The sequence below is a fragment of the Piliocolobus tephrosceles genome, chromosome 1 (genome assembly GCF_002776525.5).
Source record: "Piliocolobus tephrosceles isolate RC106 chromosome 1, ASM277652v3, whole genome shotgun sequence".
Classification (NCBI taxonomy): Eukaryota; Metazoa; Chordata; class Mammalia; order Primates; family Cercopithecidae; genus Piliocolobus; species Piliocolobus tephrosceles.
In genome coordinates, this window is record NC_045434.1 from 176048428 (window position 1) to 176062711 (window position 14284).

Sequence of the window (14284 nt, forward strand, 5' to 3'; positions counted from 1 at the left end):
TTGCCAACTGGGAGTGGGCCTAGAGGTGTGAAAGGGTAGGGTAGGAATAAATATTTTCTTATTATAAATCCTATCACTACTTTTTTTTTCTTTTTTAGAGACAGAGTCTTCCTATGTTGCCCAGGCTGGACTCAAACTCCTGGGCTCAAGCAATCCTCCTGCCTGCCAAGCAACTGTGACTACAGGAGTATGCCACCATGCCCAGCCACACTGCTTCTCAATTTTAAACATTCGACTGCTGTTTATTATCGTATTCAGATAAATATGGATATATGGGTTTAACTCACACTCTGTAGTTCATTTCCCCCACTGGCACTATTTATTTCTCTTTTTTTTTTTTGTCGCCCAGGCTGGAGTGCAGTGGCACAATCTTGACTCACTGCAACCTCTCCTCCCAGGTTCAAGCGATTCTCCTGCTTCAGCCTCCTGAGTAGCTGGGATTACAGGCACGTGCCACCATGCCCGACTAATTTTTGTATTTTTAGCAGAGATTGGGGGGGGGGTTTCACCATGTTGGTCAGGCTGGTCTTGAACTCTTGACCTCATGATCTGCCTGCCTCGGCTTCCCAAAGTGCTGGGATTACAGGCATGAGCCACTACGCCCGGCCTGGCACTATATATTTCTATCACTCTTTTTAGTTCATCTAATGGTTACCTTTGTAATTAATTTTTTAAAAATTATGTAGATAGAGTCTCGCTATGTTGCCAGGCTGGTCTTCAACTCCTGGCCTCAAGCAATTCTCCCACCTCAGCCTCCCAAAGTGCTGGGATTACAGGCATAAGCTACCATGCCTGGCCTACCTTTATAATTTTAAGTAACATCATTTTCCTTGGTACTTTTTGATCCATGGAAGTGTTTTAAGTTAGAGATAGAAAAAACCTTTGTCTTTTTTTTTTTTTTTTGAGAAGAGGCCGGCCCGGCGCCCAGGCTGGAGTGCAGTGGTACCATCTTGACTCACTGCAACCTCTGCCTCCCAGGTTCAAGCCATTCTCCTGCCTCAGCCTCCTGAGTAGCTGGAATTACGGAATTACAGGCACCTGCCACAACACCCAGCTAATTCTTGTATTTTTAGTAGAGACGGGGTTTCACCATGTTGGGCAGGCAGGTTTCGAACTCCTCACCTCAGGTGATCCACCTGCCTTGGCCTCCCAAAGTGCTGGGATTACAGGCATGAGCCACTGAACCTGGCAACATTTGCCTTTAAAAAAATCACTCTGGATTTTGCAAGGAGAAAAGGATAGGAGGAGTAAAAATCTAGAGTCAAGGAGACTGATTGGAAAGCAAGAAACTGAAATGGCCTACACCAGGGGCTGATTGTGAGGCTGAAGAAGAATTAGACTAGAATGGAAGGCTCTTTAGGAGGTAAGACTGACAGGACTAGGTGACTGGTTACATTCATTTATAGTGGCATTCAATAAAAATTTGTTAAAAAATACAAATGAATGATTTCAACAAATGTTGTGGCGAGCTTACTATGTGCCAGTCTTTGTGTATGGTGTAGAGAATACAATGGTGAGCAAAACATACTTGGACTGGTCACTGGAGACAGACAAGGAGTCAAGGGTGACTCCCAGTTGTTTGGCCTGGTGCAGTTCACTGCGGAGGGGAACCCACAAGAGATATAGGAGTGAAAGGAAATGATTCCAGAAGTTGTGCTGTTGCGTTAGAGGGGCCTGTGAGATGTCCTGCTGGACATCAGGCAGCCTGTAGCTCAGGAAAGAAGTTAGAACTGCCAATGTCAGTTTGGGCATCTAGACTGGTAACAGAGGTCATGAGAGAATGAGATCATCTATGAAGAGTCAGTTTGAGGAGAAAGGAGGGTCAGGAAGGAACCCTAAGGGACATTTTTAAATTATTTAATTATTTATTTATTTTTATTTATTTATTTTTGAGACAGAGTCTTGCTCTGTCACCCAGGCTGGAGTGCAGTGGTGCGATTTCAACTGCAACTTCTGCCTCCTGAGTTTGAGTGATTCTCCTGCCTCAGCCTTCTGAGTAGCTAGGATTATAGGCGCCCATCATCACACCCAGCTAACTTTTGTATTTTTAGTAGAGACAGGTTTGGGCAGGCTGGTCTCAAACTCCTGACCTCAACTGACCAGCCCACCTCGGCCTCTCAAACTGCTGGGATTATCTCAAACTGCTGGGATTACAGGCGTGAGTCACGGTGACCAGCTGGGATATCTTTTTCAAATGCTAATAAAATGTGTTGGTTTTTCTTCTATTCTTATACATACTTACTAGGAAAAACCATCTATTTCTTTAACTCCTAAGACAAGTACTGTTAACATTTCATTTTGGGGGATATTACCCCACCATTCAGGAAGCAGATGGAATATGGAAAGCTCAAAAAAATCTAACTGGTCTTCTGGCTTCCTCTGTCTCCTTTCAACCCATTATCCACACAAAAAAAGTAAAGGTTCTCTTAAAACATAAATTGGATTATATTGCTCCCCTGCCTAAAACTGTTCTATGGCTATCCACTTCAAACAAGCATCAATATCACCTAGAAACTTCTTAGGAATGCAAAATCCCACCCTGCCCCAGACCACTGAATCTAAAACCCTAGGGATGGGGCCCAGCACCTCTGGTTTAAGAAGTTATCCAGGTGATTCTGATGCAAGCTAAAGTTTGAGAACCATTGTGTTAAGCTAAGTGCTTTGTATGTATGATATTATTTAAACCTGGCAACTCCTCTGTATTGTTGCCAGCAGAGTGCGGTGGTTAAGAGCGGAATCTGGAGCCAGGCTGGATTTCAATTCCACCTCTCCTAGCTTTGTGACATTGGGTCTTATTTCTTTATCTGTGACGGGGATAATAATAATGCCCATAGCTGGGGTGGTGGTTCACTGCCTGTAATCCCAGCACTTTGGGAGGCCAAGGCGGTCGGATCACTTGAAGTCAGAAGTTCGAGACCAGCCTGGCCAACATGGTGAAACCCCGTCTCTACCAAAAATATAAAAACTAGCTGGTGTGGTGGCGCACGCCCATAGTCCCAGCTACTCAGGAGGCTGAGGCAGGAGAATCGCTTGAACCCAGCAGGCGGAGGTTGCAGTGAGCCGAAATGGTGCCACTGCACTCCAGCCTGGGCGACAGAGCGAGACTCTGTCTCAATTAAAAAAAGAAAGAAAGAAAGACAATGGTAATAGCGCCTACCTCATGGCGTTGTTGTGGAATTTAACATCATCAGTAAGGTGCTTAGAACAGTGGCAGAACCTGGATTTTAATCTCCCTTGGCCTCCAATGGCTGTGCATGCCCCAGGACCAGGTAACGGCCTTGTCCAGGATGGGTATGGGGCGAGTGGTGTGTGTGCTGTGTCCAAGGGTTGCAGCCCCTCTGACCCTGGCGTGCCCTGTGATCTGGTCCAAGGTGCTAGGGCTCTGACTGGAGTCGGGTTTGCCATCAGCGGTGCTGGGGAGCGGGCTGCTCTCGTGCAGGCAGCAACACCAGCCAGCCGGGTTGCGAAGCTGCCTAGCACGGTCTGAGCCTTCGCCTTAGTCGCTGGCTGCTGACACCCGACGACGCTGCCGCCGCCGCCCTAAGCACCGCCCGTCGCCCTCTCACCCCGCGGCGGCGGCGGCTGCGGCGGCGGAAGCGGGGGGGCGGGCCAGGCCGGGGCGGGGCCGCAAGCGGCATGGAGGAGGCGGAGGCCGCGGCGAGCCGGGCCGAACAGTGAGGGCCCGAGCGGGGCCCGAGCGGGGCCCGGGGCCCCTAAGCCGTGAGTGCCTCCGCGTGGGGGTCCGGAACGGGTAGCGCTGCCGGTGCAGGTCTCCTGAGCCCTCGGGCGGCTCCGGGCCCTGGGAGGAGAGAAGCTGGGGCAGATAGGATGGGACGAGGGTTGAAGACTGGGGCAGGAGAGGTCGCTCTTTGCCCACCACATGCTTGGGAAGGCCTGGAGCTTGGTCCTTGTAGGGGCTAATGAACTTTGAGCCGATTATTTGGCCTACACCCCTGGATAGCCTTGATTCAGAGAGTTACTCCAGTCTCAGGGAATTTCCAGGTGATCCAACCCCACTGAAGGGTTTCCTGCCAGCCCAGAGAAGTTGAGCCACTTTCCCCATGTCACACAGTATGGGTGCTTGCAGGGAAGAGTTGCTGGGAGGTCCTCCCTCATCTCCCCAGAAGGCATCAGACTTGGGGAGGAGCATCTTACCCCATGTGGCCCTCTGGTCCCGTCAGATTCCTGAAGCCATGGGCTGGCCAGGACATTGGTGACCCGCCAATCCGGCATGGACGACTGGAAGCCCAGCCCCCTCATCAAGCCCTTTGGGGCTCGGAAGAAGCGGAGCTGGTACCTTACCTGGAAGTATAAACTGACAAACCAGCGGGCCCTGCGGAGATTCTGTCAGGTATAGAGATGTCCCAAACCGTCCCCAACCAAGGGCTTCCTCCCAGCCTCCTCCCCACCTAAATCAGGCACTGGGACCCACACTGGCCAGCCCCAGTTGGAAAGGGACAGCAGGTTCCTAGAGGGGAGACCTCTATGTGTCATGTCCGTATAGGTAATGGTTTGAACCCAAAGTTCTGGAATCGGAACCCAAGCACAACTTCTAAGCTTCTGACAGAAGCCTGAAGTCTGATCAGGATGGCTTTGCCCAGAGGCACACCCCTGTGAGGCAGTTAGGGCCAGGACCCAGGTCTGATCCCCAGCTTGGGTCCCTGGGCCTGGCTCCATCTCTAGAAACCAACAATGGAGGGGACCAAGGAAATCAAGGTCTCAATAGAAGAATACAGGAGCACTGGGTAGGGAGGGCCCTAATGGAGGGGAAAGTGTCAGGGGAGGTTCCCTGGGGAAGGTGGCTGTGAAACTAGGCCCTGGTCAGGGGAGTAGAGCTAGGCAGACAGAGGAAGAGACAGGACCCAGGTTCTCTGGATGTCTTCACTGCAGCCAGGGCCCTCCTTTCAGAAAGACCCTCTAGGATCCAGAGGAGGGGCTCCTCTTAATCATCCCTACCCCTCCCCTCAGACAGGGGCCGTGGTTTTCCTGCTGGTGACTGTCATTGTCAATATCAAGTTGATCCTGGACACTCGGCGAGCCATCAGCGAAGCTAATGAAGACCCAGAGCCAGAGCAAGACTATGGTAGGGCCAGGCTAAGGATGGGATAGGGGGCCTTGGATCTCACAGCTGGAGTGGCAGGCAGACCCTAAGGGGTGAGACTCTGCTGGAGAGACTATCTCCATGACCTGTTGTACCCCACAGATGAAGTCCTAGGCCGCCTGGAGCCCCCACGGCGCAGAGGCAGCGGTCCCCGGCGGGTCCTGGACGTAGAGGTGTATTCAAGTCGCAGCAAAGTATATGTGGCAGTGGATGGCACCACGGTCAGTGGGCCGGGGTCTGGTGTACAGTCACTCCATTCTGCTAGAGGGCATGGTCCTCTAGCGGCAGGGTGTACTGCCTAAGTGGGAACTGCAACTCTGCCAATTTCTAGCTGTGTGACTTTGGAGTCCTCAATTCCTTATCTATAGACTGGGACTAATGATTTCTACTTGTCAGGATTCAATGAACAGTTTGTGAAGTTTCTTGTATGTAGTGGGATCTCAAAAGTAATCATTCATAATAGTAGGCAGTCAATTCATTGATTTATTTTATAACCATCCCCTGGTCCTTTCTTTGGCCTCAGCCTTGTGTTGGGCACTGGGGACCTGAAAGTAATCAGACCTGGCCCTACCTTGAGGGGTTCAGTGTGGTGAAGGATTGTGATATCTCCAGGATGAAGCATAGACAGCAAAGGCTCTAAGAGCCATGAAAGTCATGGAAGGGAAGGTTGTAAAAAGACGTGATCTTGGCCGGGCGCGGTGGCTCAAGCCTGTAATCCCAGCACTTTGGGAGGCCGAGACGGGTGGATCACAAGGTCAGGAGATCGAGACCATCCTGGCTAACATGGTGAAACCCCGTCTCTACTAAAAAATACAAAAAACTAGCCAGGCGAGGTGGCGGGCGCCTGTAGTCCCAGCTACTCGGGAGGCTGAGGCAGGAGAATGGCATAAACCTGGGAGGCGGAGCTTGCAGTGAGTTGAGATCCGGCCACTGCACTCCAGCCCGGGCAACCGAGCGAGACTCCGTCTCAAAAAAAAAAAAAAAAAAAAAAAAGACGTGATCTCTTCTGATGGGAATGCTATAGAGGCTTTCTGGAAGATGTGGCCTTCAAGCTGAGTTGGAAAAGAACTGTGTGAACAGAAGCATAGGCAGGAGGTGATGTTTCAAGCAACTGGTGTTTTAAGTACCCCTAAGACAGAGACACATTGAATGCCAGAGTGAAAAGTTGGACTTTGTCTCTGCCACTGTGTAGGTGCTGGAGGATGAGGCCCGGGAGCAAGGCCGGGGCATCCATGTCATTGTCCTCAACCAGGCCACGGTGAGGTTCTAGGGGTGGGTGACCCAGAGGACTGGAGCTGGGCTCTTCTTGCTGATGACACCAACTCACCAGAAGTGTATCCCCTGCCAGGGCCACGTGATGGCAAAACGTGTGTTTGACACGTACTCACCTCATGAGGATGAGGCCATGGTGCTGTTCCTCAACATGGTGGCGCCCGGCCGAGTGCTCATCTGCACTGTCAAGGTCAGTTATTCTGTCCTGACCCTGAGTCCTATTCCCTAGCTCCAACCCTGCTCCTAGCCCCGGCTTCTCTGCCCCTCATATAACATAGTGGGAAGATTCTCTGAAGGAAGGTCACTCAGGTTCCAGTCTTAGCCTTAACATTTTTATTAATTCAGCAAATAGTTATTGAACAACAACTGTATGCTAGGTACTGCTCTGGGTGCTGAAGATACAATGGGAAACAAGACAGAGTCCCCACCCTCATGGAGCTTACATTCCAGCAGTGGGAGGTCAACAAAAAACAGCCAAGTAAATGTGGATAATGCTAGTAAATGATAACTTATATAAAGAAGAAAATAAAGCAGGGGATACAGAGTGATGTGGGGGAGGGGACATTTTAGAAAGGGAAGTCCCCTGCAAGGAGATGCTATGTGAGCAGAAAGCTGGGGAATTGAGGAGTGAGCCAGGTGAGTATCTGGAGGAAGAGCATTCCCGGTGGAAAGAGTGGCAAGTGCAAAGCCCCTAGAGTGGGAAGGTACATGGCATATTTGAGGAACAAAAAAGATGCCAGTCGAGGTGGAGCAGGATAAGGGAGGAGAGTAGGAGAGTGGTGGGAAGAGAAGGCAGAGGGTGGCGGAAGAGAGAGGTGCAGATCGTGTGGGTTTGTGGAAAGGACTTATTAGCTGGATGACCTTAGATGACTCAGAATCTCTCTAAGCCTTCAGTTATTATTTTTTATCTGTGAAAGAGAGAAACTATAAAAGGTTATTGCGATAATGTAATGAGCTGATTTAAGTAAAAGGTTGCTACATAGTTGGTGCTTTGTGAGGCCAGGTCTCCTGGAACCATGCCAGTCAGGCTAACTACCTTCTCTGGTCTCCCAGGACGAGGGCTCCTTCCACCTCAAGGACACAGCCAAGGCTCTGCTGAGGAGCCTGGGCAGCCAGGCTGGACCTGCCCTGGGCTGGAGGGACACATGGGCCTTCGTGGGACGAAAAGGAGGTGCCGGCACCAGAGGCCATCCACTCTGTAGTATCAAGGGCCTGGGAGGAGCAGAACCCCAGGAGATGGGGTGGGGTGGGGAACAAATAGGAACCAGTAGCAGTGGGTTGGATCAAAGTAGGCAGGGAGATGGGAAAAAGCCCCCAAACTGGTGTCTGGGCCCCCATGGCCCTCATTCCTGCCTCCTGCCAGGTCCTGTCCTCGGGGAGAAACATTCTAAGTCACCTGCTCTCTCCTCCTGGGGGGACCCAGTCCTGCTGAAGACAGATGTGCCGTTGAGCTCAGCAGAAGGTGGAGTTAGTAGAGCATGGATGGGGCAGGGCCTGGGCTGGGGGTGGGCATTTGGATCCTCTCTGTGGAGCTTTGTTCCTTTGATTGTTTGCCTGGGGCTCTTCAAACTGTGCTGGCCCCATGCCTCCATGACAACCACATGCTTTTCTCAGAGGCAGAGTGCCACTGGGCAGACACAGAGCTGAACCGTCGCCGCCGGCGCTTCTGCAGCAAAGTTGAGGGCTATGGAAGTGTATGCAGCTGCAAGGACCCCACACCCATCGAGTTCAGCCCTGACCCGGTGAGTGAAGCCTTAGACAGTGAGGTTTGGACTCCTTCCCAGCTCAGCAAGGGGGCCCCAGGAATGATCTAGGTTGGGCTTTCCCTGCCCGAGCCTGGGAGCGAACCAGGGGCAGGATTTACAACGCACTCTGAAAGACAGGCCTGGGGTGAAGGGGCAGGCCATGTGAGCAAAGCTCAGCGTTGGAGTTGGGCTGAGTGTGTGGAGAGCCCAGAACAGGGAAGATCCTCTGTCCCTTCCCTGTCTACTCCAGTCTGCACCTACCCTCACCTGAGAACTCTTCCCTAGGTGGGGATCCCAGTTTGAAGGAGGAATAAGGCAAGAGCTAAACGCTGTTTCTCCCACAGCTCCCAGACAACAAGGTCCTCAAGGTGCCTGTGGCTGTCATTGCAGGGAACCGACCCAATTACTTGTATAGGTGAGCCTGGGAATGGGCTGTCCCCAGCACTGAACAGGAGGGTGCTTAGCAAGTGGGAGGGTACTCAGGTCATCTACCTCCAGGAGGAACTCTTGAGGTGGGCACAAAGGCAATAGATTCTAGACCCATTCACCTCTGTGGGTAAGCGTGGGGAATCTCGGCCCAGCTGTAAACACAGGGGAGCCTGAGTTGGGGGGTGATGAAGAGACCCTAACCTATCCCTGGGCTCCCCAGGATGCTGCGCTCTCTGCTTTCAGCCCAGGGGGTGTCTCCTCAGATGATAACAGTTTTCATCGACGGCTACTATGAGGTGAGCAGGGCTTGGGGGTGCCTTGGGTGGAGCACAACACGGAGCAGCAGTGATTGCCAGAGACGGGCAAGGGGGACTGCCCAGGCAAGGCTGTGAAATGTGAAGGCCTTAGATTGCAGAGGTGGGCAGGGGGAAAGTGACCTCACATGGTGAGCAGTGGCCGTGCCCCCAGGAACCCATGGATGTGGTGGCACTGTTTGGTCTGAGGGGCATCCAGCATACTCCCATCAGCATCAAGAATGCCCGCGTGTCTCAGGTACTGCGTAGGCAAGGGGGGATGGGGCAGATGCCTGGCTCTGCCTTCTACCCGAAAGCTCATGTGCCCTATTCCCACCCCACTCCCAGCACTACAAGGCCAGCCTCACTGCCACTTTCAACCTGTTTCCGGTGAGTACTAAGGATACAACTCTTGGGCCTGGGAGGGGGAAACATGGGCATAAGGTCTGGGCCTGTTAATATGGCAAACTCTTCCCCTCACTGGGCCTCATCCTTCACATCTGGAAAATGGGGGTAATGCTGCCTGCAAGAATAGGGTTGGGGGCAAAGGAGATCACAGGATGGAGAGACCCCCCTTGGGACCATGATGTCCTATTCCTCTTCCAGGAGGCCAAGTTTGCTGTGGTTCTGGAAGAGGACCTGGACATCGCTGTGGATTTTTTCAGGTGAGAGGAGTCTCTAGGTTTCAGGTGAGGTCCCTCGGTCTGCAGGGAAAGTCAGTGAGGTGTCCTAGAGAGCTTTCTGGAGGACCTGAGCTCACAAGTGGGGGCAAAGCCTGGGTAAAGGTAGGATGGCAGATGATGGGGCTGCTGTTGAAGGTAGAGTGGATGAAAGGAGACAGTGGGGATTTGGGGGAAGGAGGTACTCCAGGAAGGAGGTGCTCCTGAGACCCAGTTCCAGCTCTTCCAGCATCTCTGTGTGACTAGGTTTATCCTTGCCCCTCCCTGAACTCTTTGACCCCGCCTCTCTCAGTTTCCTGAGCCAATCCATCCACCTGCTGGAGGAGGATGACAGCCTGTACTGCATCTCTGCTTGGAATGACCAGGTAGGCTGGAATGGCCAGGGTTTAGCAGGCGAGTTTATGAGGCCTCAGCTAATACCTCCCACTATGGCTCCCTGTCCCCAGGGGTATGAACACACCGCTGAGGACCCAGCACTACTGTACCGTGTGGAGACCATGCCTGGTCTGGGCTGGGTGCTCAGGAGGTCCTTGTATAAGGAGGAGCTTGAGCCCAAGTGGCCCACACCGGAAAAGGTAACTGTCAGGGTAGGGTGAGGGGGCTGGAGTCCCCTACCAAGTGGAAACATCTTAACCTTCATCGTGGTCCATGTCTGCCAGCTCTGGGATTGGGACATGTGGATGCGGATGCCTGAACAACGCCGGGGTCGAGAGTGCATCATCCCTGACGTTTCCCGATCCTACCACTTTGGCATCGTCGGCCTCAACATGAACGGCTACTTTCATGTGAGTGGGAGGCAGGGAGCAGGGCACAGTGTGGCATGACAGTCAAGAACAAGAACATGGACTCTGAAGCAACCTTAGCTCTGCTACTTTCTAGCCATGTAAACTTGGGGAAAGAGCTATCCTATTTTTGCCTCAGTTTCTTTATCTAAAAAATGAGGATAAAGGGCTGGGCGCAGTGGCTCACGCCTGTAATCCCAGCACTTTGGGAGGCCGAGGCAGGCGGATCACAAGATCAGAAGATCGAGACCATCCTGCCTAACATGGTGAAACCCCGTCTCTACTAAAAATACAAAAAATTAGCCAGGCGTGGTAATGGGCACCTGTAGTCCCAGCTACTTGGGAGGCTGAGGCAGGAGAATGGCGTGAACCCGGGAGGCGAAGCTTGCAGTGAGCTGAGATCACACCATTGCACTCCAGCCTAGGTGACAGAGCGAGACTCTGTCTCAAAAAAAAAAAAAAAGGATAAAATACTACTACCTCACTGGGTTACGATATTTTGAGGTTTAAATGAGTCAATATATGTAAAATGCTTTGAATTATAAACATATATAAGGGTCAGCTGGTATTATTTTTATTTTTACTATTCTTAGCACTAGACTATGGGTGTCTGGGGAGAGCATTTCTGCCTCTAAGTACTGGTCCACCCCTGCAATCTCTGCCCTTTCCTGTTCTGGCAAGTGCTGGAGCCCATGCTTTAGCCTGAGGAGAACAGGGAAGTCCCTAGGTACCCCCACCCCACCTGGCTGCGTTCAGAGGACCATTCCCCAGTTACAGCAAGGGAGGCCTTGAGCCAGCCCAGCCCAAAGGAATAGATAGCGTCCAACTTGAACCTCCTAGAAGCCAGAGGCCCCTCAGAGGCTGACTGATACAAGAGCCCCATTCCTCTCCCAGAGAGGGGCAGGCACTTCCCTCAGGTCAGTCTCAGTACAAGAGTCAAAGTAGTTTTCTCCTTCCCAGTGCAGCCCGTCCCTTTGCCCAGCACCTCCTGCAGGGCCTGTTCCTGACATCTGTGGCTCTAGAACAGCAGGCCCAGGGAGAACTACAAGAGACAGGGACTACTAGTTCATGGGTCTGTAGTGCAGAACGTGAGCTGCCGTGACAGCATGAGCTCTCCAGCAATGGTAGAGGCCAAATTAAAGCTAGTAAGAGCTTGCTGCGGATGCTGTAAAGAGGATGGAGAAGACTGGGGAAATGAGAGGGCTCTATACAGGTCTAGGACTTCATTTGTGTGTCTAATAGATGTATGGCTCGTCAGCAAGTGGGTGTGGGCCAGACAATGTGAGGTGCTGATTTTTACTCTCATACCCACTCCAGGAGGCCTACTTCAAGAAGCACAAGTTCAACACGGTTCCAGGTGTCCAGCTCAGGAATGTGGACAGGTTGGGGCTGGCAGCAGGGCAAGGGGTGGATATCTAGGAGATTTGGAGGGCAATCCCTGAAAGTCCCTTCCAATCCCGGGCCTGTGTGTTTACTCCAGCCCTGCTGCTACAGATTCCCATGTGACCCCTTGCCCTGCTCAGTGCTACCCATGGGACCTGAGGGCCTGCCCACTCCCCTGACCCATTTCTCCCTCCTCTTCAGTCTGAAAAAAGAAGCTTATGAAGTGGAAGTTCACAGGCTGCTCAGGTATGGCCTAAGACAATTGGGGTGTAGCAGGGAGCAAAGAGTCAAATACTGGGGATCTTGGTCCCATAATTTACAGGGTTCTGTACAAAATGAAAATCAGGGCCCTTATCTCAAACATTATTGAGAACTTCAAGGTGGCAACAGCAGAGCATTCAACCAAGTTCAGGGTCCTGTGGGACACACCCATGAAGTGGGCCCTATCTTGGCCATATTCTCCCACCCCCCCACTGCAGTGAGGCTGAGGTTCTGGACCACAGCAAGAACCCTTGTGAAGACTCTTTCCTGCCAGACACAGAGGGCCACACCTACGTGGCCTTTATTCGAATGGAGAAAGAGGATGACTTCACCACCTGGACCCAGCTTGCCAAGGTGCTCCAATACCATGCCCACCCTGGAGAACCCCTGCCCCTCACACATGTACTGCCCCAAGATCCAGGGAGCCTTTGCTCTGGAATCTTCAACCTCAGAACCTCCTCTTTATACTCTTAGAACCCCTCTTCCAACCTCCTTGTCCAAATTCATATTCCAAAAGATGCTATCTCTTGCAAATTGAGGTGGTTTCTGAGGAGGGGCAGGGGCTGAGCCAAAGGGTCTGCAGTGACCCCTCCCCACAGCTCTCTGACCCATGTCTCTGTCCCCATCCCACCCTCACCAGTGCCTCCATATCTGGGACCTGGATGTGCGTGGCAACCACCGGGGCCTATGGAGATTGTTTCGGAAGAAGAACCACTTCCTGGTGGTGGGGGTCCCGGCTTCCCCCTACTCGTGAGTGACTCTTTTCTGCCCTGGGAAACGAGAGGCCTAGTGAGATCCAGGGACATAGCTAATGGCTTCTTCCCTATACATCCTTGTATTATTTTCCCAGAGTGAAGAAGCCACCCTCAGTCACCCCAATTTTCTTGGAACCACCCCCAAAGGAGGAGGGAGCCCCAGGAGCTGCAGAACAGACATGAGACCTCCTCCAGGACCCCGTGGGGCTGGGTACTGTGTACCCCCAGGCAGGCTAGCCCTTCCCTCCATCCTGTAGGATTTTGTAGATGCTGGTAGGGGCTGGGGCTACCTTGTTTTTAACATGAGACTTAATTACTAACTCCAAGGGGAGGGTTCCCCTGCTCCAACACCCTGTTCCTGAGTTAAAGGTCTATTTATTTACTTCCTTGTTGGAGAAGGGCAGGAGAGTACCTGGGAATCATTGTGATCCCTAGCAGCTCATCCTGCCCTTTGAATACCCTCACTTTCCAGGCCTGGCTCAGAATCTAACCTATTTATTGACTGTCCTGAGGGCCTTGAAAACAGGCCGAACCTGGAGGGCCTGGATTTCTTTTTGGGCTGGAATGCTGCCCTGAGGGTGGGGCTAGCTCTTACTCAGGAAACTGCTGTGCCCAACCCATGGACAGGCCCAAATGGGGCCCACATGCTGACACAGACTCACTCAGACACCCTTAGACACTGGACCAGGCCTCCTCTCAGCATCCTCTTTGTCCAGATTTCCAAAGCTGGATAAGTTGGTCATTGATTAAAAAAGGAGAAGCCCTCTGGGGATGTGTCTTGTGATTGTGATTTTGTGGGTCGGGGGGGTGCTGGAGGGAAGTGGTGGAGAGAATACTTGTGTTGGATGGTGAGTTTTCCTTACTGTCCACCACAGAGTTTAATCTTCCGTTTGGGGCCATTTGGCCACCAGGGGATGCCAAACTCCAAGGTTTTTCCCCAATTCTACGCTAGGACAGCCTGACTTTAGCCCCGCCCTACTTGAGGCTTGGAGCAGCCACCCCACCTCTTCCCCACCGTTTAACCACCAGCCTGGTTCCTGCTTATCTTGCCTGGGCCGTGCACCTGCCCCAGAGATGGAGCAGGAGAGAACAAAAAGGGATACTTGGGAGTTGCAAGAGGAAATGGGAGAGCAGGTGTGCATAGTTGGGGTGGGAAGGAAGTGGATGGGACAGGACTGGGCAGGCATCATTCAAGAGACAGGCAGGTGGAGATGTAGGAGCAAGGGTGTCTATGACCCTTAGAGCACTTTGCCATTCAGAATTCTCTATCCGGGCATTTTTGTGAAGAAATGGGTCATGGTCTTCATCAGATTCTCACATAGCCAGTAACCCAAAGAGGTTAGGAAGATCCAGGTTAGTCATAGAGGCACCAGAAAATGGATGGGATTGTCCAGAGGCAGTGAATGAGAAAGCCCACGGCAGGGAAGAGGACATTTAAGGGGTCTCTGAAGGGCCTAATGTCAGGAGGGTGAGTGGAGACCACCTCTTCAGAAAGGGTCTGCCTGCCTCTGTACAAGTACAGTACTCCGGCTGGAACTCCAGCCCTCCTGCCTGCTCTCTGCCCTGCCTCTTTCACAGGTGCC

General features: G+C 52.2%; 1 protein-coding gene across 3 annotated transcripts; it reads left to right on the plus strand.

Moving 5' to 3' along the window:
- The first annotated feature begins 3590 nt into the window (after window positions 1-3590).
- Window positions 3591-13473, plus strand: POMGNT1 (protein O-linked mannose N-acetylglucosaminyltransferase 1 (beta 1,2-)). Of its 3 annotated transcripts, XM_023221494.2 has the most exons (23): window positions 3591-3720; window positions 4182-4351; window positions 4969-5083; window positions 5204-5322; window positions 6294-6359; window positions 6450-6563; window positions 7427-7544; window positions 7737-7835; window positions 7988-8115; window positions 8463-8533; window positions 8768-8843; window positions 9016-9099; window positions 9189-9230; window positions 9447-9505; window positions 9813-9885; window positions 9967-10095; window positions 10180-10305; window positions 11620-11684; window positions 11887-11931; window positions 12165-12300; window positions 12587-12670; window positions 12797-12912; window positions 13174-13473. In XM_023221494.2, exons 2-23 carry the CDS (start codon window positions 4232-4234, stop codon window positions 13433-13435), a joined length of 2247 nt encoding a protein of 748 aa, XP_023077262.1. In that variant the 5' UTR covers window positions 3591-3720; window positions 4182-4231; the 3' UTR covers window positions 13436-13473. The 3 variants fall into 3 exon arrangements, with proteins under 3 accessions (XP_023077262.1, XP_023077260.1, XP_023077261.1); XM_023221492.2 differs by having other exon boundaries at window positions 12587-12696; window positions 12797-13471; XM_023221493.2 differs by lacking the exon at window positions 9016-9099 and having other exon boundaries at window positions 12587-12696; window positions 12797-13471.
- Window positions 13474-14284: the final 811 nt, after the last annotated feature.